Source organism: Salmo salar, chromosome 09 (assembly GCF_965601325.2).
Source record: "Salmo salar chromosome 09, fSalSal1, whole genome shotgun sequence".
Classification (NCBI taxonomy): Eukaryota; Metazoa; Chordata; class Actinopteri; order Salmoniformes; family Salmonidae; genus Salmo; species Salmo salar.
In genome coordinates, this window is record NC_138299.1 from 24,290,510 (window position 1) to 24,317,904 (window position 27,395).

General features: G+C 41.5%; 2 protein-coding genes and 1 non-coding gene across 7 annotated transcripts; 1 reads left to right on the forward strand and 2 right to left on the reverse strand.

Annotated features, from left to right (window-relative positions):
• Positions 1–605: 605 nt before the first annotated feature.
• On the reverse strand, positions 606–13,428 carry ccdc197 (coiled-coil domain containing 197). The gene is made up of 9 exons (XM_014210793.3): positions 13,144–13,428; positions 12,828–12,870; positions 12,544–12,720; positions 11,950–12,107; positions 11,773–11,855; positions 11,390–11,562; positions 1,501–1,611; positions 1,312–1,428; positions 606–1,116 (listed from the first exon to the last, which is right to left on the reverse strand). The coding sequence occupies exons 1-9, from the start codon at positions 13,242–13,244 to the stop codon at positions 946–948; spliced, it is 1,134 nt and encodes a 377-aa protein (XP_014066268.1). The 5' UTR covers positions 13,245–13,428; the 3' UTR covers positions 606–945.
• Positions 13,429–13,498: 70 nt separating this feature from the next.
• LOC106611003 (uncharacterized) lies at positions 13,499–25,102 on the forward strand. 5 transcript variants are annotated; one of them, XR_014378725.1, is made up of 5 exons: positions 17,869–18,004; positions 18,156–18,372; positions 19,735–24,177; positions 24,312–24,403; positions 24,484–25,102. It is a non-coding gene; the product is annotated as an uncharacterized LOC106611003 (transcript). The 5 variants fall into 5 exon arrangements; XR_014378726.1 differs by lacking the exons at positions 24,312–24,403; positions 24,484–25,102 and having other exon boundaries at positions 19,735–23,544; positions 23,628–24,254; XR_014378723.1 differs by lacking the exons at positions 24,312–24,403; positions 24,484–25,102 and having other exon boundaries at positions 19,735–20,209; positions 23,373–24,254.
• fam181a (family with sequence similarity 181 member A) lies at positions 25,060–27,152 on the reverse strand. Its single transcript, XM_014210792.2, has 2 exons — positions 26,779–27,152; positions 25,060–26,590 (listed from the first exon to the last, which is right to left on the reverse strand). The coding sequence occupies exon 2, from the start codon at positions 26,511–26,513 to the stop codon at positions 25,680–25,682; it is 834 nt and encodes a 277-aa protein (XP_014066267.1). The 5' UTR covers positions 26,514–26,590; positions 26,779–27,152; the 3' UTR covers positions 25,060–25,679.
• Between the last annotated feature and the right edge of the window lie 243 nt (positions 27,153–27,395).

Genomic DNA, 27,395 nt, shown 5'->3' on the forward strand with positions numbered 1-27,395 from the left:
AGTTGTTGTGAAATTGTTAGGTTTACTTGTTAGATATTACTGCACGGTCGGAACTAGAAGCACAAGCATTTCGCTACACTCGCATTAACACCTGCTAACCATGTGTATGTGACCAATAAAATGTGATTTTTGTCTGTCCACCTTCATAAAGACTAGGTTAGCATGCTACTAAGATAAACATGGATAACTAAGTAGAAACACGTATTTCCACAAATTGTCATCCTGTCTCGCAAGGCTAAGCGCGTGGTAAAATACAACTGTTGTACGCAATAAGTGGAATGAAATGTAACATCGAAAGACATAATAGATTAAATGTTCAAGCAACAGTACCAACCACAACAACCAGATATTTAGAACTGCCACGTGCTTTGTGTTTAAAGGGACAGTACATTCACAGACGAAAGGGTCAACGTTAGTTACCAGTATCTTTGGTACATTGATTATTTTTGTTCGAATGGGCCTAGATTTGTCTGTGTAGGCCTACTATTGTAGTATTCTCAAACTTCGGTGGATTACAACCACCATAGGAACTTCCCTCAACTTGGTAAATGTTTTGCAATTTAACTCCACAATCTTATTGTTTAAAAAACAACAACAGCCACAACCCATCTTCAAATGTATATATTCATAATTTCAAAGAGAACTTGTAATATTATGAAATAAATCAAGCAAACAAATGAATATTTGAATTCATCCTATTAGGCTATATGAGAAATGCATGTACAACTTCTTTGGAACTGCAACCACGGCAATTTCCTTCATCAGCAACTTTAACTTATCACCGCAAAGAACTATACAATTATAACACTATTACAACAAGTTGAATAACTTATATTGCACTCACATCCTTTACTGTGTCCGTATGCATGTGCGTGCGTGCGTGCACTTACATGGTTGTATTTGTGTGTTTCTCCACAAACTCGTGAAAGGTCTGTTCGGCATTGATTAACTAGACAGTCCACTCCTCCCACTGGTCTTGCTGGGGCTCTTCAGTTGTGTTTTACTGTTAATGTTTTTCAGTGATCCTCTGTGCTCTGTGGCACTCGTCAATGTGGTGCCTGAGTCTATCAGTCGTGTTGCTCTCATCTCAATGTCTGACCTCTCCAGAATGTATTCCTGTAAATATGGTAAGTAATATAATAAATTGGTAGTTGCATTCTTGATTGGGGAAACATGATACGATTACACTATACAAAATCTGGAATTCAGAAGAAAAAAATGATACATTTGAAATAAACTAAGTATACTTTATGAGAACAAATGGGAACAAATTTCTAGGTAAATACTAATAACAATGCAATTAGACATTACCTTTACCATATCCATCATTGTCAGCATGTCTATCTCTTCCAGAGGCCCATAGTGTTGTAAGTAGCACTGCTCTGCAAGGTTCTTCACAGCTATCAGCAGGCAACCCACTTCCTCAACCTGACAAGAGAGTTGGAGTTTATTATGGTATTATTATTGGTTATTAGTGTAAAATGGTGGTGGTGCTCAGACCTGGTCTCTGGACTGGCCTTGGTGCATCATCAGTTTCATCTCAGTCTGGTTGTTCTTCTCCTTGGCTCTGTCCCATTGGGTCTGCAGTTCAGACAGCTCCCTGTTCATCATCTGCCTCCGACGAGGGAAGAGCACACAGTCTAAAGCTTACTACAAGCTCTACGCAGACACAATATATTTTTGTACTTTTTAAATTTTACAAACGTATACGGAAGTTGGATTATACATTTAAAATGCGTATTTAGAAAAGTGAATAACCAAGCACACAGGTTAAGAAAAATGCATACATTAAACAATGCCAGTGGCCTTATACACTGTATACAAAACATTAAGAACACCTGCTCTTTGAACCTGCTCTATGATCCCTTATTGATGTCACTTGTTAAATTCACTTCAATCAGTGTAGATGAAGAGGAGACGGGTTAAAGAAGGATTTTAAGCCTTGAGACCATTGAGACATGGATTGTGTACTGTATGTGTGCCATTCAGAGGGTGAATGGGCAAGACAAAAGATTAAAGTGCCTTTGAACGGGTATGGTAGTAGGCACCAGGTGCACCGGTTTGTGTCAAGAACTGCAACACTGCTGGGTTTTTCATGCTCAACAGTTTCCGTGTGTATCAAGAATGGTCCACCACCCAAAGGACATCCAGTCAACTTGACACAACTGTGGGAAGCATTGGAGTCAACATGGGCCAGCATAGCTGTTGAACGCTTTCAACACCTTGTAGAGTCCATGCCCTGATGAATTGAGGCTGTTCTAGGGGCAAAAGGGGGGGGGGGGGGGGGGGTGCAACTCAATATTAGAAAGGCATTCCTAATATTTGGTATACTCAGTGTATAGTAAATTAGTGCCTTCCAAAAATATTCATACCCCTTGACTTTTTCTACATTTTGGTTACAGGCTGAATTTAAAATAGATTAAATGTAGATTTTTTGACATTTTAGAATTTAAATTAATAAAAAATGAAAAGCTGAAATTTCTTGAGTCAATAAGTATTCAACCCCATTGTAATGGCAAGTCTAAATAAATTCAGGAGTAAAAATGTGCTTAACTCACAATCTGTAACAAGTCGCACAGCTGTAATCGCTGCCAAAGGTGCTTCTAAAAAGTATTGACTTGGGTGTGAATACTTATGTAAATGACATATCAATTAATATGCTAAAATTTCAAAAAACATGTTTTTACTTTGTCATTATGGGGTATTGTGTGTCGATGGGTGAGAAAATGTAATTTATTCAATTTAGAAAAAAGCAAGCTCTCTTTTGAAAAATCAATAAGAGCGAAAATCTTCATTTGTGTTTGACATATACTACATATACAAAGGTTTGTGGACATCCCTTGAAATTAGTGGATTCGGCTATTTCAGCCACACCCGTTGTTGACAGGTGTATAAAATCGAGCACACAGCCATGCTGTCACATTCACTGTCTTCAAACTCCCTATCATAAATAAGCCAAGGCGCAGCGTGCATGTACTTCCACATCCTTTAATCGAAGTGAAACCTTACACAGGTAAACAGAATCAGAACGTGACGCAACCGTGGCACACACAAACACTCACAGATATAAATAATTACCCACAAACACAGGTAGGGAAAAGGCTGCCTAAGTATGATCCCCAATCAGAGACAACGATAGACAGTTGCCTCTGATTGGGGACCATACCCAGCCAAACAAAGAAATAAGAACTAGATTGCCCACCCAAATCACACCTCGACCTGACCAAATAGAGAAATAGAAAGGCTCTAAGGTCAGGGCGTGACACATGCAATCTCCATAGACAAACATTGGCAGTAGAATGGCCTTACTGAAGAGCTCAGTGACTTCCAACGTGGCACCGTCATAGGATACCACCAGTCAGTTTGTCAAATTTATGCCCTGCTAGAGCTGCCCCAGTAAGTGGTGTTATTGTGAAGTGGAAATGTCTAGGAGCAGCAACGGCTCAGCCACGAAGTGGTAGTCCACACAAGCTCACAGAACGGAACCACCAAGTGCTGAAGCGCAGTTGCAACACTCACTACCGAGTTCCAAACTTCCTCACGAAGCAACGTCAGCACAAGAACAATTCGTCGGGAGCTTCATGAAATGTGTTTCTATGGCCGAGCAGCTACACACAAGCCTAAGATAACCATTCGTCGGCAGGACTGGAGTAAAGCTCGCCGCCATTGGACTTTGGAGCAGTGGAAACGCCTTCTCTGAAGTGATGAATCACGCTTCACCATCTGGTAGTCCAACAGACGAATCTGGGTTTGTCAGATGCCAGGAGAACGCTACCTGCCCCAAAGCATATTGCCAACTGTGAAGTTTGGTGGGGGATGAATAATGGTCTGGGGCTGTTTTTCATGGTTCGGGCTAGGCTCCTTAGTTCCAGTCAAGGGAAATCTTAACTCTACAGCATACAATGACATTCTAGATGATTCTGTGCTTCCAACTTTGTGGTAACAGTTTGGGGAAGGCCCTTTCCTGTTTCAGCATGACAACGCTCCACTGCACAAAGCGAGTTCCATACAGGAACGGTTTGTCGAGATCGGTGTGGAAGAACTTGACAGACCTGCACAGAGCCATGACCTCAACCCCATCAAACACCTTTGGGATGAATTGGAACGCTGACTGTGTGCCAGGCCTAATCGCCCAACACCAGTGCCCAACCTCACTAATGCTCTTGGGGCTGAATGGAAGCACGTCCCCGCAACAATGTTCCAACATCTATTAGAAAGCCTTCCCAGAAAAGTGGAGGCTGTTATAGCAGCAAAGGTGGGACCAACTGCATTTTAATTCCCATGATTTTGTAATGAGATGTTTGACGAACGAGTGTCCACATACTTTTGGTCGCTTGGGTCCTTGATCTGATATATAGGTTATTCATCAAAGTAGCCTATTTTGCATTGATTTCCAGTATATAATCTCAGCGACTGTTCAATCTCTGCGATTTGCTGCAAACATAACTCTTTGTATTCAGGACATAAAGTGCATTTATTTTTGCAGTTTTACTTAGTGCCTTATTGCAAACAGGATACACTTTTAGGAATATTTTTATTCTGTACAGGCTTCCTTTTCACTCAGTCATCTGAGGTACTTTACAGAAGATTGTTTGTGTGAGGTACATAGATGAGGTAGTCATTCAAAAATCATATTAATTTTATTTATTTAACCTTAACTAGTTAAACACTATTATAGTCCATGCAACTTAATATGTGACTTGTTAAGCAAAGTTTTTCTCCTGAATTTATTTACGCTTGCCATAACAAAGAGGTTGAATACTTATTGACTCAAGGCCTTTCAGCTTTTAATTTCTAATTAATTTGTACTTTGACATGATGGGGTATTGTGTGTAGGCAAGTGACACAATCTGAATTTAATCCATTTCATTTTTTTATTTAAACTTTATTTAACTAGGCAAGTCAGTTAAGAACAAACTCTTGTTTAAAATGACGGCCTAACCCAGACGACGCTGGGGCAATTGTGCGCCGCCCTATGAGACTCCCAATCACGGCCGGTTGTGAGACAACCTGGAATCGAACCAGGGTCTGTAGTGACGCTACTAGCACTGAGATGCAGGGCCTTAGACCGCTGTGCCACTCGGGAGCTTGTAACACAACAAAATGTGGAAAAAGTCAAGAGGTATGAATACTTTCTGAAGGCACTCTACATGTATTTCTAACATGCTGACCACACCACTTGCGTCGCGTGCACGAGAGTTGCAAAATAAATGTACACCTACATGTTATTCAATCATTGTCTGCGTAGTCAGCCGCTAAAATAGAACTTGGTTCTATTTGTGACGCTTGACGCGCAGCAAGTCCCACCTCTCCCATCTCCTCATTGTTTTTTTACAAGTATATACCCACGTGCCATCTCATTGGTTTTTAGGAGCATATACCCACGTGGGTGATTTGAAAGATGAAATGAGGCCCACACTCCAGTCGGTTGTAGTAATGCACCGTAAAGTTAGTTGCCAACAGCCATATAAAGTCCAAAGAAGAAGAAGCCTGAAGGAGGAGAGATTACTAGAAACGAACTCGGTTTACCCTTTTATCTGTGGATTAATTGTTGGAGTAGAGGACCTTTGCATTTCAGGTAAAACAACAACCCAATGTTTATATCCCATGACAAATTAGCTAGCAACAGCAAGCTAGTTAACTAAATTGCCATAAATGTTTGCTTATCGACCGGTCCTCAAATTAATGTAGGTAATTCAGAGTTTTTGATATTTCAACCTGCGTGTCCTGATCAATTCTGGTGTGGGGGGGACAAAATCAACAGGCACGCAATGGCACACACAAGCTAGCGGGATATACGCTGCACCGGCAAGATAGAACAGCACACTCCAGTAAGACGAGGGGGGGGGGCGGTCTGTGCATATTTGTAAACAGCTGGTGCACGAAATCTAAGGAAGTCTCTAGATTTTGCTCGCCTGAAGTAGAGTATATTGTGAGAAATTGCAGGCCACACTACTTGCCTAGAGGGTTTTCAGCCATACTTTTTGTGGCTGTTTATTTACCACCACAGACAGATGCTGGCACTAAGACCGCACTCAGTCAGCTGTATAAGGAAATAATCAAACAGGAAACCACTCACACAGAGGCGGCGCTCCTAGTGGCCGGAGACTTTAATGCAGGGAAACTTAAATCAGTTCTACCAAATTTCTATCAACATGTTAAATGTGCAACAAGAGGGAAAGAAAATCTAGATCGCGTGTACTCCACACACAGAGACGCGTACAAAGCTCTCCCTCGCCCTCCATTTGGTAAATCCGACCACAACTCTATCCTCCTGATTCCTGCTTACAAGCAAAAATTAAAGCAGGAAGCACCAGTGACTCGGTCTATAAAAAAGTGGTCAGATGAAGTAGATGCTTAACTACAGGACTGTTTTTCTATCACAGACTGGAACATGTTCCGGGATTCTTCCGATGGCATTGAGGAGTACACCACATCAGTCACTGGCTTTATCAATAAGTGCATCGAGGACATCGTCCCCACAATGACTGTACGAACGTACCCCAACCAGAAGCCATGGATTACAGGCAACATTCGCACTGAGCTAAAGGGTAGAGCTGCCGCTTTCAAGGTGCAGGACTCTAACCCGGAAGCTTACAAGAAATCCTGCTATGCCCTGCGATGAACCATCAAACAGGCAAAGCGTCAATACAGGGCTAAGATTGAATCATACTACACCAGCTCCGACGCTCGTCTTATGTGGCAGGGCTTGCAAACTATTACAGACTACAAAGGGAAGCACAGCCACGAGCTGCCCAGTGACACGAGCCTACCAGACAAGCTAAATCACTTCTATGCACGCTTCGAGGAAAGTGACACTGAGGCATGCATGAGAGCATCAGCTGTTCTGGACGACTGTGTGATCACGCTCTCCATAGCCGACGTGAATAAGACATAACCTCTTACATCTAGGCGTTCTGCTAGATTATGTTAGGAGAGTACATAGACCAAAATAACCACACAGCCATTTTCCAAGCAAGCATATGTCAATAAAACCCAAAACACAGCTAAATGAAGCACTAACCTTTGATCTTCATCAGATGACACTCCTAGGACATTATGTTATACAATACTTGTATGTTTTGCTCAATCAAGTTCATATTTATATCCAAAAACAGCTTTTTACATTGGCGCGTGATGTTCAGAAAATGTATTCCCACCAAAGACTTCCGGTGAATTCACAAAAATACTCATCATAAACGTTGACAAAATACATCATTATTTTTAAAATTATAGATACAGAACTCCTTTATGCAATCACTGTGTCAGATTTTAAAATAGCTTTTCGGCGAAAGCACATTTTTCAATATTCTGAGTACATAGCTCGCCATCACGGCGAGCTATTCAGACACCCGCCAAGTTCGGGGCAACCTAAACTCAGAATTAGTATTAAAATATTGTATTTGTTGATCTTCATCAGAATGCACTCCCAGGACTGCTACTTCCACAAGAAATGTTGTTTTTGTTCGAAATAATCCATAGTTATGTCCAAATATACCTCCGTTTTGTTCATGCGTTCAGGTCACTATCCAAAGGGTAACGCTCGAGCGCAATTCGAGACACAAAGTCAAAATGTTCCATTACCGTACTTAGAAGCATGTCAAACGCTGTTTAAAATCAATTTTTATGGTATTTTTAACGTACAATTGTGATAATATTCCAACCGGACAATAGTGTATTCATTCAAGGAGGAAAAGAAAAAACAGCGTGCTTGCGGGAACGCGCATATCCAATCTCTTTGTCCTCATGCAGACCACTCAGTAACTGAGCTCCTATACTCTACCCAGAGACAGGAGAAGGCTCAATCCACTTTCTGAAGGCTTTAGACAGCCAATGGAAGCCTTAGAAAGTGCAACGTAACAGCACAGATACTGTAGTTTCGAAAGGGACTAGAAAGAACTACATTTCTCAGATCCTACACTTCCTGGTTGACTTTTTCTCAGGTTTTTGCCTGCCATATGAGTTCTGTTATACTCACAGACACCATTCAAACAGTTTTAGAAACTTCAGTGTTTTCTATCCAAATCTACTAATAATATGCATATTCTCATTTCTGGGCAAGAGTAGTAACCAGTTTAAATCGGGTACGTTTTTTTCAATCCGTCCGTGAAAATACTGCCCCCTATCCATATCAGGTTAAACAGGTCAACATACACAAGGCTGCGGGGCCAGACGGATTACCAGGACGTGTGCTCCGGGCATGTGCTGACCAACTGGCAGGTGTCTTCACTGACATTTTCAACATGTCCCTGATTGAGTCTGTAATACCAACATGTTTCAAGCAGACCACCATAGTCCCTGTGCCCAAGAACACAAAGGCAACCTGCCTAAATGACTACAGACCCGTAGCACTCACATCTGTAGCCATGAAGTGCTTTGAAAGGATGGTAATAGCTCACATCAACACCATTATCCGAGAAACCCTAGACCCACTCCAATTTTGCATACCGCCCAAACAGATCCACAGATGATTTAATCTCTATCACACTCCACACTGCCCTTTCCCACCTGGACAAAAGGAACACTTATGTGAGAATGCTATTCATTGACTACAGCTCAGCGTTCAACACCATAGTACCCTCAAAGCTCATCACTAAGCTAAGGAACCTGGGACTAAACACCTCGCTCTGCAACTGGATCCTGGACTTCCTGACGGGCCGCCCCCAGGTGGTGAGGGTAGGTAGCCACACATCTTCCACGCTGATCCTCAACACTGGAGCTCCACATGGGTGCATGCTCAGTCCCCTCCTGTACTCCCTGTTCACCCATGACTGCATGGCCAGGCGCAACACCATTAAGTTTGCAGACGACACAACAGTGGTAGACCTGATCACCGACAACGATGAGACAGCCTATAGGGAGGAGGTCAGAGACCTGGCCGGGTGGTGCCAGAATAACAACCTATCCCTCAACGTAACCAAGGCAAAGGAGATGATTGTGGACTACAGGAAAAGGAGGACCGAGCACGCCTCCATTCTCATCGACGGGGCTGTAGTGGAGCAGGTTGAGAGCTTCAAGTGCCTTGGTGTCCACATCAACAACAAACTAGAATGGTCCAAACACACCAAGACAGTTGTGAAGAAGGCACGACAAAGCCTATTCAAAAAGGCTTCTCAACAGTTTCTACCCCCAAGCCATAAGACTCCTGAACAGGTAATCAAATGGCTACTTGGACTATTTGCATTGTGTGCCACCCCCCCCCCCCTCCCTCTTTTTACGCTGCTGCTACTCTCTGTTTATCATATATGCATAGTCACTTTAACTATACATTCATGTACATACTACCTCAATTGGGCCGACCAACCAATGCTCCCGCACATTGGCTAACCGGGCTATCTGCATTGTGTCCCGCCACCCACCACCCGCCAACCCCTCTTTTACGCTACTGCTACTCTCTGTTCATCATATATGCATAGTCACTTTAACCATATCTACATGTACATACTACCTCAATCAGCCTGACTAACCGGTGTCTGTATGCAGCCTCGCTACTTTTATAGCCTCGCTACTATATATAGCCTGTCTTTTTACTGTTGTTTTATTTCTTTACTTACCTATTGTTCACCTAACACCTTTTTTGCGCTATTGGTTAGAGCCTGTAAGTAAGCATTTCACTGTAAGGTCTACATCTGTTGTATTCAGCGCACGTGACAAATAAACTTTGATTTGATTTGAAGCGAGCGGTCTGGTCAGCATGTACAGTACTAGTCAAGTTTGAACACACCTACTCATTCAAGGGATTTTATTTTTTACATTGTAGAATAATAGTGAAGACATCAAAACTATGAAATAACACATATGTAGTAACCCAAAAAGTATTAAACAAATCAAAATATATTTTAGATTCTTCAAAGTTTGCTTGCACACTCTTGGCATTCTCTCAACCAGCTTCATGAGGAATGCTTTTCCAACAGTCTTGTTCCCACATATGCTGAGCACTTGTTGGCTGCTTTTCCTTCACTCTGCGGTCCAACTCATCCCAAACCATCTCAATTGGGTTGAGGTCAGGTGATTGTGGAGGCCAGGTCATCTGATTCAGCACTCCATCAGTCTCCTTCTTGGTCAAATAGCTCTTACATAGCCTGGAAGTCTGTTTTGGGTCATTGTCGTGTTGAAAAACAAATGACAGTCCCACTAAGCGCAAACCAGATGGGATAGCGTATCACTGCAGAATGCTGTACTAGCCATGCTGGTTAAGTGTGTCTTGAATTCTAAATAAATCACAAACAGTGTCACCAGCAAATCTCCTCCATGCTTCATGGTGGGAACCAAAGATGCAGAGATCATCCGTTTACTTACTCTGCATCTCAGACACGGCGGTTGGAACCAACAATCTCAAATTTGGACTCATCAGACCAAAGGACAGATTTCCACTGGTCTAATGCCCAAGTCTCTTCTTCTTATTGGTGTCCTTTTAGTAGTGGTTTCTTTGCAGCTATTCGACCAAGGGGTTATAGCGTTGGACTAGTAACCGAAAGGTTGCAAGATCGAATCCCCAAGCCGACAAGGTACAAATCTGTCGTTCTGCCCCTGAACAAGGCAGTTAACCCACTGTTCCTAGGCCATCATTGAAAATAAGAATTTGTTCTTAACTGACTTGCCTAGTTAAATAAAGGTTAAAAAAAAAGATTTTAATTAAATGAAGGCCTGATTCACGCAGTCTCCTCTGAATAGTTGATGTTGAGATGTGTCTGTTACTTGAACACTGTGAAGCATATATTTGGGCTGCAATCTGAGGTGCAGTTAACTCTAATGAATTTATCCTCTGCAGCAGAGGTAACTCTGGGTCTTCCTTTCCTGTGGGGGTCCTCATGAGAGCCAGTTTCGTCATAGCGTTTGATGGTTTTTGCGACTGCACTTGAAGAAACCTTCAAAGTTCTTGACATTTCTGCATTGACTGACCTTCATGTCTTATAGTAATGATGGACTGTCATTTCTCTTTGCTTATTTGAGCTGTTCTTGCCATAATATGGACTTGGTGTTTTACCAAATAGGACTATCTTATGTATACCACCCCTACCTTGTCTCAACACAACTGATTGGCTCAAACGCATTAAGAAGGAAAGAAATTCCACAAATGAACTTTTAACAAGGCACACCTTTTAATTGAAAAGCATTCCAGGTGACTACCTCATGAAGCTGGTTGAGAGAATGACAAGAGTGTGAAAAGCTGTTATCAAGGCAAAGGGTGGCTACTTTGAAGAATGTCAAATATAAAATATATTTTGATTTAACACTTTTTTTGGTGACTACATGATTCCATATGTGTTATTTCATAGTTTTGATGTCTTCACTATTAGTCTATAATGTAGAAAACAGTATATAGAAAAACCCTGGAATGAATAGGTGTGTCCAAACTTTTGATTGGTACTGTATGTGTATGTCTGACCAGCTTGTTGGTGTTGTGCTCCTGCTTCAGGCTGTCCAGGCTGCGCTGGCCCTGCTCCAGCTCTTCCACCAGCTGGCCCAGGCGCTCCACCAGGTCCTGATGCGTGAGCGAAAGGGTCTCATGGCGCCGGATGATGGGCATCACCAGGGAGTCTGCCCCATACTCCAGGTAATCTACAGTCACAGGCAGGTTAAGAAACAAACATACTTATTGTATTGTACCTCACAACCAACACTGTCATTTTATGTTTATTTGTTGGAGGCAACAATCCAATTTTTCAACATTAATTTCAAACAATAGTTTTCTAGATCTAGGTATTGATTCAACTAAGATAATCAACTAAGAAAATACAGTATATTCAATTACAAAAAACATGAACTTACTCTCCGGGAGAAAATCTAACATTTTCATCATGTAGTCTTCGTACATTTTATACTTGGTCACCCTGTCCTTTAAATACTGCTGCCTGTAGAGATTGGGGAAAAAAGATATCAGGTGAAGAAGGACCAACAAGTATTTGTGCAAGAAGTTTCCCAATCCAAAAACCAGCTCCCATTCACCTGGCCTGCAGTTTTTCCAGCTGTTCAGTGAACTCCTCTTTCTCGTTCTGCTTCAGATCGTTCTGCTTCCTCGCTGCCTGGTACTTCTTCAGGGCCCGACGGCGCTTTACCTCATTGTCCTCAACAAACTTCTCAAATTTCTTTGCTCTGTCTTTAGTCTGGATGAGATCATAAACCCAAGGGAAAGAGTCAAGATACGTACACATAAGCAGGTCAATACTGTATATCTTGGTTCTATGTTAAGCCTATACAGTATCTGTATCATTTCACCTGTCCATTGATTTGAAATGCCTTAGCTCATCGTGAATTGTGTATTATAAACTAGGTGGTTCGAGCCCTAAATGCTGATTGGGTGAAAGCCGTGGTATACCACAGGTATGACAACATTTTATTTTTACTGCTCTAATTACGTTGGTAACCAGTTAATAATAGCAATAAGGTACCTCGGGGAAGTGTAATATATGGCCAATATACCACAGCTGAGGGCTGTGTCCTAGCACTCCGCGTTGTGTCGTGCGGGAGAACAGCCCTTAGCCGTGGTATATTGGCCATATACCACACCCTCTCAGGCCTTATTGCTTAAATGTAACTCACCGCCTGCTGTTTCAGCTCTAGCTCTGCCTTCCTCTGTGCAAGGGCCTGCATGCGGCCTTTGAATTCCTGTCGTTTCTGTGCCAGCTGCCTATCCACTTCATCCACCTCCACCTGCTTCTTCAGGACAAGGGTTCTCTGTAATGTGTTCACTCCTGTCTCCAGGACTCTGCTAGCGGTCTACATGGGAAATCACTAGTCATAAGAATACTTCACATCAAATATATCTACACCAAGACACTGGCCTATGTTTTGTGTTCAAATAAAATCTAATTAGGACTACTTACCTCTGTTATAACAGGTATGTGATTGACATTTTCATCTTCTTGTCTATGTCAGGGGAAATATATAATCCAAACGTTTAATGGCAATGTAGTGCTGAAATTGATAGTCCATTACAAACTAAACTTGAGCTGCATAATTGTGAAATATAATTAAAATGCAAATCATGATGCATCCAATTGTCATGGACCTACGATATAATTATTCAATTAAAGTTTATCAAGACATAATGATTGTGTCCAGAGAGATTAGCACAACTGAAGGTGAACAGATGGGCTATAATTATCGTGCATAAGATTACAAAAGTTGATTGTAACATACCTAGTTTCCTCAAATTGCGTTACAAAAATGTTTTTCATTCTATTCTCCACTTTCAGCTTTAGACGAGGATCACCTTTATTTATACAAGGAAGAGTCTCCATATTTTTAGGTGTTGCAACTTGTATTTTATAAAATAAGGATGATCCTTGAGAGTGACCAGAACTCCAATAAGATTATAAAACGCAGCATTTGTTGTGTTCCTGAAAGAATTGTTCCGTGCACACGAACAAGAGAGCAACAAAGGTCCTCCGGATTGGGTGTTTTCCTGAATTTGTGTTACATGTTGCCGAGGAACCAGGGGGAGGGGAGAGGGAATGCGAGGGGATCGTTTCTCGGTTGTCATAGCAACTGCCCGGGAGGCGTTCTAATTCACGGATGGAAAGCAACTGAAAGGTACTCCACAAAAGGCAGTCGCCTTTATAAATTAAGACTGACATTGCAAACACATCATAAACTTTGTCTCCATCTAAATAGAACAATTATTATACATTAGATTTTAAATTCAGTACCAGTCAAAAGTTTGGATGCACCTACTCTAGGCCTTTCTAGGGAGTTTTTCCTAGCCGCCGTGTTTCTACACCTGCATTGCTTGCTGTTTTGGGGTTTTAGGCTGGGTTTCTGTACAGCACTTTGACATTAGCTGATGTAAGAAGGGCTTTATAAATTAATTTGATTGATTGACCTACTCATTAAAGTGTTTTTCTTTATTCTTACTATTTTCTACATTGTAGAATAATAGTGAAGACATCAAAACTATGAAATAACACATATGTAGTAACCCAAAAAGTGTTAAACAAATCAAAACATATTTTAGATTCTTCAAAGCAGCCACCCTTTGCCTTGATGACAGCTTTGCACTCTCTTGGCATTCTCTCAACCAGCTTCACCTGGAATGCTTTTCCAGCAGTCTTGAAGTAGTTCCCACATATGCTGAGCACTTGTTGGCTGCTTTTCCTTCCCTCTGCGGTCCAACTCATCCCAAACCATTTCAATCCTCGAGGTCTGTTTTGGGTCATTGTCCTGTTGAAAAACCATTTATAGTCCCACTAAGCGCAAACCAGATGGGATGGCGTGTCGCTGTGGTAGCCATGCTGGTTAAGTGTGCCTTGAATTCTAAATAAATCACAGACCGTGTCACCAGCAAATCTCCTCCATGCTTCATGGTGGGAACCACACATGCAGAAATCCGTTTACTTACTCTGCGTCTCACAAAGACACGGCGGTTGGACTCATCAGACCAAAGGACAGATTTCCAACGGTCCAATGTCCATTGCTCATGTTTCTTGGCCCAAGCAAGTCTCTTCTTCTTATTGGTGTCCTTTAGTAGTGGTTTCTTTGCAGCAATTCGACCATGAAGGCCTGATTCACGCAGTCTCCTCTGAACAGTTGATGTGTCTGTTGCTTGAACGCTGGTGCAGTTCACTCTAATGAACTTATCCTCTGCAGCAGAGGTAATTCTGGGTCTTCCTTTCCTGTGGCGGTCCTCATGAGAGCCAGTTTCATCATAGGGCTTGATGGTTTTTGCGACTGCACTTGAAGAAACGTTCAAAGTTCATGACATTTCCGCATTGACTGACCTTCATGCCTTAAAGTAATGATGGACTGTCGTTTCTCTTTGCTTGTTTGAGCTGTTCTTGCTATAATATAGATTTGGTATTTTACTAAATAGGGCTATCTTATGTATACCACCCCTACCATGTCACAACACAACTGATTGGCTCAAACCCATTAAGAAGGAAAGAAATTCCACAAATTAACTTTTAACAAAGCACACCTGTTAATTGAAATGCAGTCCAGGTGACCTCATGAAGCTGGTTGAGATAATGCCAAGAGTGTGCAAGCTGTCATCAAGGCAATGGGTGGCTACTTTGAAGAATCTCAAATATAAAATATATTTTGGTTTTTGTAACACTTTTTTGGTTACTACATGATTCCATATGTGTTATTTCATAGTTTTAATGTATTCACTATTATTCTACAATGTAGAAAATAGTAAAACAAATATTTAAAAAAAAAATGGAATTAGTATGTGTGTCCAAACTTTTGACTGGTACTATATATAGATATCTGCATGCATGGTCAATAACTGTAAGGTATCCAGCCTACTTGATCGGTGCCAGCATTTTTCTTGATTCTATATTGACTTCAGATCATTTTCCAGGTGAGTAGGCCAGGATCTAGTTCATCAACCTAGCCTCAGAGCTTTTCATATTATTCTGTATGTAAATCCGAGACACTCCATTTAGTATGATATGTTACATTTTGTATGGTATGTATTAATTTGTGGATGTCTATTACCCATTTCGTATTATATGTTACGAATTTGCAAAACGTACAATATGTTACAAATGTGCCAAATCAAATGTTATTTGTCACATACACATGTTTAGCAGATGTTACTGCGGGTGTAATGAAATGCTTGGTTTTCTAGGTCCAACAGTGCAGTAATATCTAACAATACACACAATCTAAGGTAAAGGAATGGAATTAAGAACATATACATTTTTGGATGAGCAATGTCAGAGCGGCATAGACTAAGATTCAGTAGAATAGTATAGAATACAGTATATACATATGAGATGAGTAATGCAAAATATGTAAACATTATTAAAGGGGCTAGTGATTTCAAGTCTATGTATATAAGGCAGCAGCCTCTAATGTGCTAGTGATGGCAATATATATATATATATATATATTTTATTATTTTAAATTTTACCTTTATTTAACTAGGCAAGTCAGTTAAGAACAAATTCTTATTTTCAATGATGGCCTAGGAACAGTGGGTTAACTGCCTTGTTCAGGGGCAGAACGACAGGTTTTTACCTTGTCAGCTCGGGGATTCGATCTTGCAACCTTTCGGTTACTTGTCCAACGCTCTAATATGTACAATATGTTATGAATTTGATAAAAATATAATATGTTACGAGTTCTAACTAGGTGGCTAATGTTAGCTAGCTGGCTAACGTTAGCTAGGCTAGGGGCTAAGGTTAGGATTCGGGAAAGGGTTAGGGTTAGATTAGCTAACATGCTAAGTAGTTGCAAAGTAGCTAAAAAGTAGTAAGTAGTTGAAAAGTTGCTAATTACCTAAAATGCTAAGTTGTAAGTGATGAGATTCAAACTCGCAACCTTTGGGTTTCTAGACATTATCATTATATACCCACCCATATAACCCAAAAAGTTGCTAATTACCTAAAATGCTAAGTTGTCCGTGATGAGATTCAAACTCGCAACCTTTTGGGTTGCTAGACATTCACATTATACACCCATCCATCCCGACCAACCACCCTTCTTTCATTTTCGCTTTAAGTAACTGTCTTATGTAACCATACCAAAGCTAACATATCATACTCATTTCAGTGTTTTGGGATTCATGTTTACTATGTTAAGTCTAGTCTGTGACCAGGCTGAGTTCATTTGACACCAAAAAATGTATATTTTATTACAGCCAAGTCAGTAGGCTACAGTTTCAATTTAACAAAGTTTCAACTGAATACCACTTTGGGTTGCAATCGGTAGTTTATAATCTACACCTCAACCATTTCCAACAGTGTCTAACTGTCAACAACTGATGCTCTCCAATTTTCAGAAAATATAATTGAGCAAGTTGCTAAGCCTGTTTTAAGGAGATATGTTGATAAACCAGAAAGGCAGTAATTATTACATTTAGAACTTAAAGCCAGGATTTTCTCACTCTTCAGAAGTAAACATTATGCTGGTTTGTCACGCCCTGACCAGAGAGAGCCCTTGGTTCTCTATGGTATAGTAGCTCAGGGCGTGACTAGGGGGTGTTCTAGGTTTATTATTTCTATGTTGGTGTGCTTGGTATGGTTCCCAGTTAGAAGCAGCTGGTAATCGTTGCCTCTAATTGGAGATCATATTTAGGCAGCCATTTCCCCACTGTGTTTTGTGGGATCTTGTTTTGTTAGTGCATGTTGCACTGTTGATGTCACGGTTCGTTGTTTGTTTCCTTTTGTTTGGAAGTTTCGCTTGAATAAATATGTGGAACTTTAATCATGATGTGCCTTGGTCCGTCTCACCACACGATCGTGACATGGTTACAGTGGTGGTGTCATGTTTTAAGATGTAATGGTATGACACTGGATCTTAACCAGACCAAGACACATTTACTTGACTGTCAAGACTTGACAGTTAGACAGCAAATAGCAATCAGTACCAATGAACCCACAGCCTCAACCAGTGTTATTGTCTAATAACAGATATTGGAGATATGCTTTGGGGTGCTCTGAAATAGGAATGTTATTCTGAGACTGTCAGAGAGAGCTTTGGGAATTCAAAGATGGAGAAATTCTGCATTGACTTCATAATACGTATGCTTATCTATAAATATGTTTTAGACTTTGTCTGAAAAATTGTTTCATATACTGGAGAATGCTTTTTACTTCCCCAATACATTTTAACATTGCCTTTTTGCAGAGCTAATCTTATTTCTGGATGTTGACTGTTTGTTTTCTTATCACTGAGTGATTATCTTATGTGTCACAAAAGTTGTATAGATATCACCAGGGACTGTAATTCAAGCTGTTGTGTGGGTGATTGTAATACTCCTTCATAATCTCTGCCATAGCCATGTAAGCCCTCAAGCCAGAGAGGCCTTTAATAAGAGCAGTGGAATCATGTGGAACCAAACAAAGTTAAACATGCCCTTAAAAGGCATCACCACTGCTGGGGCTACTTGCTCCCTAGTCTGGCAGCACAGATGGCTGTCCTCTCTCCCAACAGGAGTGCCTGGCTCTTAGGTTACTCCACATGCTGAAAACTTATGACTATGTGTACATTATTTGTTTCAGGATTTAACATTTTCTGCCTTTGATTTTGCATGCCAGTTCTTTCATGAATCAAGGTGATGCAGCTCAATTTTGTTGTGCGCTCTCATTTCACCCTTATTTCACGATTGCAGGATTTTAAAGGGAAATTCTTAATTCTATGTTTGATGACTGAGAGGAATATTTTGTTTTATGATTAATTCATTCATGCTTTCAACTTCCTTCCAGGTCCATGTGTTGTAACTCTAGGACCAACCATGGGCTATGAGGACAACAGGGAAGTGCTGGGTAACCTAGTTGTTTAGGGCAATATAGTGACCACCAATGTGACCTTCCCAGCCAGCCTGTCCATAACACTATGCCAGAGACTAAATATTGAAGATAACACAGACATATCTAACCATCAGACTCTGCCTACAATCCCCTCATCCATCAAGTTGTTAAGGTGAGTCCTTACAAAGAAGATATGTCCTGTATGTATTCTTATTCCCTCTCTTGTCTAATTGAGTCAATTCTACTATGTCCAACATTCTGCAGGATCAAGTTTAATTTAATTTTATTTAATATAGTTTCAACCAAGATAATATAAATAAAAATCTGAGCCCCTATCACTCACTATATGGTGGGATATACAGCAGCCATAGGCATCAAACTCTGAAGAGCATCATGTGGTAACAGGCAATAGGCACTAATGTTCATATTGTTAAGATTTCCATGCTGTTCAGCATTTTTGCACAAATGCTATATGGTAAAGAAGCCATAATTTGACTTTTTTACCGAATGGAGTTGGGTTAATAATTTTGTTAAAATAACCAGGGCCATTTTTTTTATATTCAAGTTATTGACAATTCCAGTCAAATTAGTATAACACCTATTTTTAATGTACCAAAATATAAAAACACCTGCCTGTTTGCAAATGTCATAATAAAAACTAACGGGGTAATGGAGAACAGATGCCCAAAGTATCCTGATGCTATTTGCCTTTATCTTTGGGCGGTGGATGCTGGAGTGCCTTCACATGTCAATACGGTCCTAAAATAATCTTTGAAAGCACCGCAGAGCCCTGGCTATCCTCCCCCCGCTGCTGTCATTGCTCGACCGCTGCTCTGCCGCGTGTCCTCTACAACGTGTGTAGATGCACTAAAATAATGATGAGATTAACTTATTCCGAGTATCTATCGAAATTTCGTTATGGTGGGAACAAGAGCAACCCGTCTTTAGGTAAAGTATCCAACGATGTGGGCTCCCGAGTGGCGCAGCGGTTTAAGGCACTACATCTCAGTGCTAGAGGCATCACTACAGACCCTGGTTCGATTCCAGGTTGTATCACAATCGGCCGTGATTGGGAGTCCCATAGGGCTGCGCACAATTGGCACGTCGTCGTTAGGGTTTGGCCGGCCTAGGCAGTCATTGTAAATAATAATTTGTTAACTGACTTTCCTAGTTTAATAAAAATATAAAAATGCGTTGATCGGCGACGGCAGAACGACTTTATGTCAGCTGAGTGAGTATTTTGTTAATTGTGAAGCGCAGGGCAATCCCCGTGGACTGAATTAGTGGGGTTTGTTTCAGTCTAGTAAACATTTGTATTTTATATAATTAATTATAATATTTATTGATTTACAAGGACCATACATTATTGCCATTATATCTAAACACTAGAAAATAAAATCACGGATTTGCTTACTCTTTATTTAAAAACATGAACAACTAGATTTATGAGAGAACTCGGTATCATAAACCTGCATCCATTAACCTACATTCTGCATTGTCTCTTCCAGTCATTTGCCTTCCCTCTTCATTGTAGGGATGTCGATCCAACAGTGTTTGCCATCCAGAGAGGAGATGCTCAAGCTGTGAAAGAGCTGTCAGTGACTGCACCACTCAGCCTGATGAAAGAGAACAAAGAAGGATTAATACCTTTGCATGAGGCTGCATATTGTGGCCAAGCTGAATGCGTAAAGGCACTGCTGAAAGCTACACATTGAAAGCATCATTTTTATAGTCTTTAAATGCAAATCCTTGCCTTTTGTTAATGGGGCTAAATTAAATTGGGGTTGAATTATAGACTGGATGTTAAAGCATGTTAAAGCATTTTGTTTATGTGTATACTATTTCCCCTCCAGCCCAACCAGGATTAGTTGACAAGCGCACCCTCCAAGAACAGGCTGCTCTCCTCCTGTCATTTTCCAGGCAGCAACTGTTCTGTGTTCAATGCCTCCTACAGCCAGGGCCAGACCCTGACATCAGCAACAAGAACAAAGAGACTCCCCTATACAAAGGTACAGCACCCTACGTGGCTATAGCATGTAAGATAATGGCTTTGAGGAATATGTAGGCCTGTACTGAAGCATGGTGTCTTCTGCCAGTCTGTCTAACCCAATGTTCTCTGATGCCTTCTAGCGTGTGAGCGGGAGAACGTGAATTTTTTTCTATGTATTTTTATTTAACCTTTATTTAACTAGCCAATTCAGTTAAGAACAAATTCTTATTTACAATCACGGCCTACCCCGGCAAAACCCGGACGACGCTGGGCCAATTGTGCGCCACCCTATGGGACTCCCAATCACGGCCGGATGTGATTCAGCCTGGATTCAAACCAGGGACTGTAGTGTCGCCTCTTGCACTGAGATGCAGTGCCTTAGACCACTGCGCCACTCGGGAGCCCCAAATGGTGAGCCTCATCCTGTCATTCGGTGCCACAGTGAACCAGAGGTGTAACCGGGGCTGGACAGCCCTCCACGAGGCAGTGTGCAGGGACAACATAGACATTTGGTATTTTATTAGGATCCCCATTAGCTGTTGCAAAAGCAGCAGCTACTCTTCCTGAGGTCCACACAAAACATGAAACATAATACAGAATGACATAATACAGAACATCAATAGACAAGAACAGCTCAAGGACAGAACTACATACATTTTTAAAAAGGCACACGGAGGCCTACATATCAATGCATACACACAAACTATCTAGGTCAAATAGGGGAGAGACATTGTGCCGTGAGGTGTTAATTCATCTGTTTTTTTTAAACCAGGTTTGCTGTTTATTTGAACAATATGAGATGGAAGGAAGTTCCATGCAATAAGGGCTCTATATAATACTGTATGCTTTCTTGAATTTGTTCTGGATTTGGGGACAGTGAAAATACCCATGGTGGGATAAGTGTGTGTGTCAGAGCTGTGTGTAAATTGACTATGCAAATAATTTGGGATTTCCAACACCTTAATGTTTCTTATAAAAAGAAGTGATGCAGTCAGTCTCTCCTCAACTCTTAGCCAAGAGAGATTGGCATGCATAGTATTTATATCAGCCCTCTGATTACAATGAAGAGCAAAACGTGCCGCTCTGTTCTGGGCCAGCTGCAGCTTACTAGGTATTTCCTTGCAGCACTGGACCACACGACTGGACAATAATCAAGATTAGACAAAACTAGAGCCTGGAGAACTTGCTTTTTGGAGTGTGGTGTCAAAAAAGCAAAGCAAGTCTTTATTACGGACAGACCTCTCTCCATCTTTACAACTATTTAATCTATATGTTTTGACCATAACAGTTAACAATCTAAGGTAATGCCAAGTAATTTAGTCTCTAAATTTGTTCAATAGCCACACCACTCATTACCAGATTCAGCTGAGGTCTAGAACTTAAGGAATGATTTGTACCAAATACAATGCTCTTGCTCAATGCTCTGATTTTGGGGGGTTTGTATCATTTGATTTACACAACATGCCTACCACTTTGAAGATGCAAAATATTTTTTATTGTGAAACAAACAAGAAATAAGTTTTAAAAAACGGAAAACTTGAGTGTGCATAACTATTCACCTCCCCAAAGTCAATACTTTGTACAGCCACCTTTTTCAGCAATTACAGCTGCAAGTCCCTTGGGGTATGTCTCTGTAAGCTTGGCACATCTAGCCACTGAGAATTTTGCCCATTCATCAAGACAAAACTGCTCCATCTCCTTCAAGTCGGATGGGTTCCGCTGGTGTACAGCAATCTTTTAGTCATAACATAGATGCTCAATTGGATTGAGGTCTGGTTTCCCCTTAAACCACTCGAGTGTTGCTTTAGCAGTATGCTTAGGGTCATTGTCCTGCTGGAATGTGAACCTCCGTCCCAGTCTCAAATCTCTGGAAGACTGAAACACGCTTCCCTCCATAATATCCTTGTATTTCGTGCCATTCATCATTCCTTCAATTCTGACTAGTTTCCCAGTCCCTGCCGATGAAAAACATCCCCACAGCATGATGCTGCCACCATCATGCTTCAATGTGGGGATGATGTTCTCGGGGTGATGAGAGGTGTTAGGTTTGCGCCAGTCATAGCGTTTTCCTTGATGGCCAAAAGCTTAATTTTAGTCTCATCTGACCAGAGTACCTTCTTCCGTATGTTTGGGGAGTCTCCCACACGCCGTTTGGCGAACACCAAACATGTTTGCTTCTTTCTTTCATTAAGCAATGGCTTTTTCTGGCCACTCTTCCGTAAAGCTGAGCTCTGTGGAGTATACGGCTTAAAGTGGTCCTATGGACAGATACTCCAATCTTTGCTGTGGAGCTTTGCAGCTCCCTCAGGGTTATCTTTGGTCTCTTTGTTGCCTCTCCCTCCTTGCCTGGTCTGTGAGTTTTGGTGGGTTTAATGGTGCTCCATGGGATGTTCAAAGTAAAAAAAAAAGTATAACCCAACCCTGATCTGTACTTCTCCACAACTTTGTCCCTGACCTGTTTGGAGAGCTCATTGGTCTTCATGGTGCAGCTTGCTTGGTGGTGTCCCTTGCTTAGTGGTGATACAGACTCTGGGGCCTTTCAGAACAGGTGCATATATACTCAGATCATGTGACAGATCATGTGACACTTAGATTGCACACAGGTGGACTTTATTTAACTAATTATGTGACTTCTGAAGGTAATTGGTTGCACCAGATCTTATTTAGGGGCTTCATAGCACCACTTTCAGTTTTTTATTTATTTAAAAAAAAAAAAAATTTCACTTCACCAATTTGGACTATTTTAAGTATGTTCATTACATGAAATCCAAATAAAAATCAATTTAAATTACAGGTTGTAATGCAAAAAAATAGGAAAAAACGCCAAGGGGGATGAATACTTTTGCAAGGCACTGTATATGGTTGAATCATTAGCATACATGGACACACATGCTTTGTTTAATGCCTGTGGAAGGTCATTGGTAAAAAAATAGCTGGTTAGGGCAGGAGCCACCATTAATCCTCCCAATACCTACAGCACTCATAGTAGCAGCCCAGAAAGGACGCGTAGAGGCCATGCGATACCTCATTAGGAAAGGTAGGTTACAGTGTGTGTAATGCTGTAACAGATGACATGGTTGGCCTTATAATACATATGGCTTTTAACTGTAGTCACACAGACAGGTGATACATTCATTCTTATTAGACTCATTCAGTTTTCTCCAAAGTCACTTTTTCCTCAGGTGCTGACATCAACATGCAGACATGTGACGGTGCTACAGCCCTGTGTGAGGCCAGTAAAAATTGCCACAGGGAGATAGTGGAGCTGCTACTTTCTCCCAACACAGACGGCAACAAACCCACCAAGACAGGACTCCTACCTCTACATGTTGCTGCTCAGTGTGGACACCATGAGTATGTACGAGTGCACTGTGTTTCTCCTGTTGTGTCTCTCTTGTATTACTCTTATGTACAGTACTAATGTCCCCTTGTTCCAGTATTGTGTACCTGCTTGTCCCAGTCACTAAGTCGGGCCAGAGTTCACAAAGCGTGATCACCCCCCTCGACCAGGCTGCAGAGCACAACCGGGACATGGTCACAGCCATATTGCTCAGGACAGGTGCCGATGTCAACGCCACACTATCCCACAATCGCTCCATGCAGTATTTGGATCACTGCATCACAGCACTCTACTTTTCCATTTCCAATGGAAGCACTATTGCTGCCATTCTACTAGCAGCTGTAAGACTGGGTTGTGCCAGGACTGTCTCCCTACTGCTGGAGCATGGGGCTGATAACACCAGCATTCCATTCTGTCACACCACCTTCCCTGGTGCTATCATACTCTGTATGAATAACCTACCTCTTCTCAAGTGCCTTTTGGTCAATGGCTGTGATATCTGGGCCTACTTCAGATGTGCATATGGTTGCAGCCCACACCCAGCCCAGGACAGCATGGGCAGCATAGTCATCAACGTCAACACTGTACTTCCTACCAATGACATGTCTCTTTTAACCTGCACATGACTTGTTGTCAGCAAAGTACAGGTAAGGCAAAGTAGGCTCCTATTGTGATCATGATTATTCTGGGAACTTGATAAATTGCCTTTTTTTTGGGGGGGGGGGGGGGGGGGGCACGATGCTCATTATCTTTTCTTTCTGTTCATTCTTATATCCTTTAGTTTTGTGAGTTGATCCCATCACCAACTGTGTGCCAGACTCGCCGAGCTCCTGGATGGACGGCAGGAATGGCCCAGCATCAAGTCCAAGTCATGTGAGTACATCAATGAACACAGACACACACACTCAAACAGGTGGGACAATCTAATACAGTGTTCCCTGCTGTTTCCTCAGTGTCAGCCCATCCACTGATGCACCTGTGCAGGCTAAGGATCAGTGAGCAGATGGGTGTGTCCAGACTCGGGTCTCTGGACAGCCTACCCCTCCCAGAGACTGCTGCAGTACCTCAGCCTGACCAGACACAGCTTTGATGACTTCTGCCCTGATGGCAAATAAGGCTTGTCAGTGTTCCTGTGTGTTGTGCCTTATAGTATATTACATTACCAGTTTACAGGATTTTTGAAACTGTATTTATGGGGTAGTGATGATTGGGGAATGTGTGTGTTGTGTGCACATACAGTGGATGTGAGCTGCAATTAACTCAAGGTAAGCATATAAAATACCTGTCTTTCAGATGTTTAGGCCGAGTCGAACAAAGGGAGACAATCAATGTGAGGCTTTATGAAGTGTGCTTGCTTGGATGGAATTTACTTGTTGATATTCAGCACTGTATTTGTAATATGTTTTGAAAGTGTGTTTTCAACAGACCTAGTGTAATGAGTGTATATTATAGTTGAGTTGTTGTTGTAACATATTGTAAATGTCAGTGCCAAAAGGCTATTGAATGTGTTCGAACCAAAGAAAGAAATCTAAAGATCTACTGTTTATTTAAAAAATAAATGTAATTTCTCCATTTCTCCAAGTATTATTTACAAACAAAAAATATCAAGAAATAATGTGGCGAACTATCTGTCAGTCTGTGTTTTACTTTCTGTTGACAAACACCAGTGAACTACAAGTAATTTTGATCAAATCATTTTTAAACCAGTATATTTAAGAAATATATACACCATGAGGTAATCAACACACCCGTAGACCTCTCCTTTAGCATAGATTATCACAATTAATCAAAAAATGGACAACGTCAAATGTCACTCCATTCCTATATCAACATAAATTCCCTTCCATTTTAAAAATTAGAAAGATGAAGTAGTCTACATTTTTCAGTTTGAGACGGTGCTATGATTTTATAATAAATTCCTATTAGACGTTATGGAACCCAAGTGGTAAAGGTGCAGGTGTTCCAAGCAGAAATGTTTGGTGTGAAATGTAAGACTACTTAAGTGCTTATGACTACTCTTTAAAAAAAAAAGAGAAATGCAAAGTTTGAAATAAAAAACAAACGGCATATCGATCTAAACAAATAATATGTACATCTTCATTATTGCTTAGGCAATTATTAAGCTATGTTTATACGTTTGTAATTGTGTTTAAATGAACCCAAACACGTTGAAAATGGATGGCGGGACCGTGGGTTTAGTCGGTATGGGTTTGACCACGACATGCGTGTAGTTCTTATGTCGGTGTGCTATATCCGGTGTTGCCGTTTCAGCCACTGTGGCTTTCCCCCAGAGTCCCACAGCCGATTGTGGAACAACTATGTGACTCTGAAAGACGTGGTGTCCGTGGTACTGAAACGGACAGAAACCGCACACATTGACGTTATGAGAGGCCACGTCCAGTTTGAGCGGTTCTTTCTCAACAGAGCCACGTCTATTGGAGAGAAACAAGGTCGGTGTTGGTTCCTCGTGAGCTTTTTTTATTTTTTCAACCTCGTTGGTTCCTGTCACACCGTGGCTCTTTTTCCATCCGTACTGCAAATAGTCTGTGTTGGTTTGGGCTAATCGGGGTTCCTCCCAAAACGATGCAGGGAGTTGACGTTTCCTCATGGGTACCTGTTCTTGCTTACTGTTATCACTGTCTACAGTTGGGGTTTGAGCCATCCTTGCGTTCTCTACGTCTTGCGCATCCGAACCCCCTTTTTCATTGATGCGCGTCGTGCTTGGGTGAATTGTCTCCAATGAATACGCACTGGACTTGTTCACCACATCTTTGGCGATGCCAGACTCCGTGGACCTGTGTGTGTGGCATCTGGGCATCCGAGCGTATTTCTGAGAAAAACGCTTGAGCTGTTTCTGCAGGTATTTCCTGTGGTCCACAGAGCGCCTGCAAGGGGCTGATTTGTCCAGAGCCGCCTTGATGTCACTGGATGCCAAGTTTACAAAGTTCAGTAACGTTTTCACCTCACTGTCTGCACTTGCCATTTTACAGTGTAAATATTTTAATTCACAGGACTACTACCAAAAAAGTCCATGCAAATTATATTCTTCATCTTTAAAATCTGAAAAAAATGAATGGCATCATAAGATAGAAAAATATTTAGAACTTTATATACTCACATTATTTGTTCATAAGGAATACCACAATAATCACACAATTACGCACAGTGCCCAATAAAACAGTAATTACGCATAGCCTAACAACACGTAGGTTGCAAGTTATCCATTCATAACCACAAATAAAACTTACCATGTCCCCTGTTGAGGATTCTCATTCCTGTCTCTCTCCCAGAAGTAGTCTGAGTGCTTCAACAAGTTGAATGAATATAAACTGCGTGTAGTGTTGGTGCTTTCCTTGAACCAATCAGCGACCTCAGTCTCCTCACAATGCACCCCAATCAGCCTCCAAGCCCCCGGTATTGAATTCTTTGCCATCGCAAATTGTTGTCACGGAGATCCTCCAAGAAAAGCGACTAATAGATGCAATATTTCTGCCCGGTCTTCCGCGCGCTCATGGAACACCCTTACAATAGTTTATCCAAACTTCGAAATATGCCCCAATAACTACCGTGCATGATTAGTCTGACATAGGCTGTTAATGGTATGGGTATGCTTCATCACTGCGAGACAATATTCGTTTGGCTACTTTCAACTGTTGTGATCGAGGTCCCCCCCTTCCAGAGTTCTGTCAGATGTAGGATTTGGTGGGGGTGGGGAGGGGGGATCTAAAGAGCACATATCCATGGAAAGGGGGGTTGAGCGCTCAAGAATCTTGTCTTTCTGTTTGCCCCCTCAATCGAGCGACACAAAAGCTGAATTACTCATTCAAACCTCGCGGGACAAAAGGAAAGGAGCTGGATAGCACTC

Excerpts from the sequence above, each read along its gene's own strand:
- ccdc197 (XM_014210793.3), bottom strand. The coding sequence starts at position 13,244 with ATGGAGACTCTTCCTTGTATAAATAAAGGTGATCCTCGTCTAAAGCTG. Across the intron at positions 12,108-12,543 it reads TAGAGCTGAAACAGCAGGCG|ACTAAAGACAGAGCAAAGAA; the intron begins GTGAGTTACATT and ends GATCTCATCCAG. Across the intron at positions 11,563-11,772 it reads GTTAGATTTTCTCCCGGAGA|ATTACCTGGAGTATGGGGCA; the intron begins GTAAGTTCATGT and ends CTGTGACTGTAG.
- fam181a (XM_014210792.2), bottom strand. The coding sequence starts at position 26,513 with ATGGCAAGTGCAGACAGTGAGGTGAAAACGTTACTGAACTTTGTAAAC.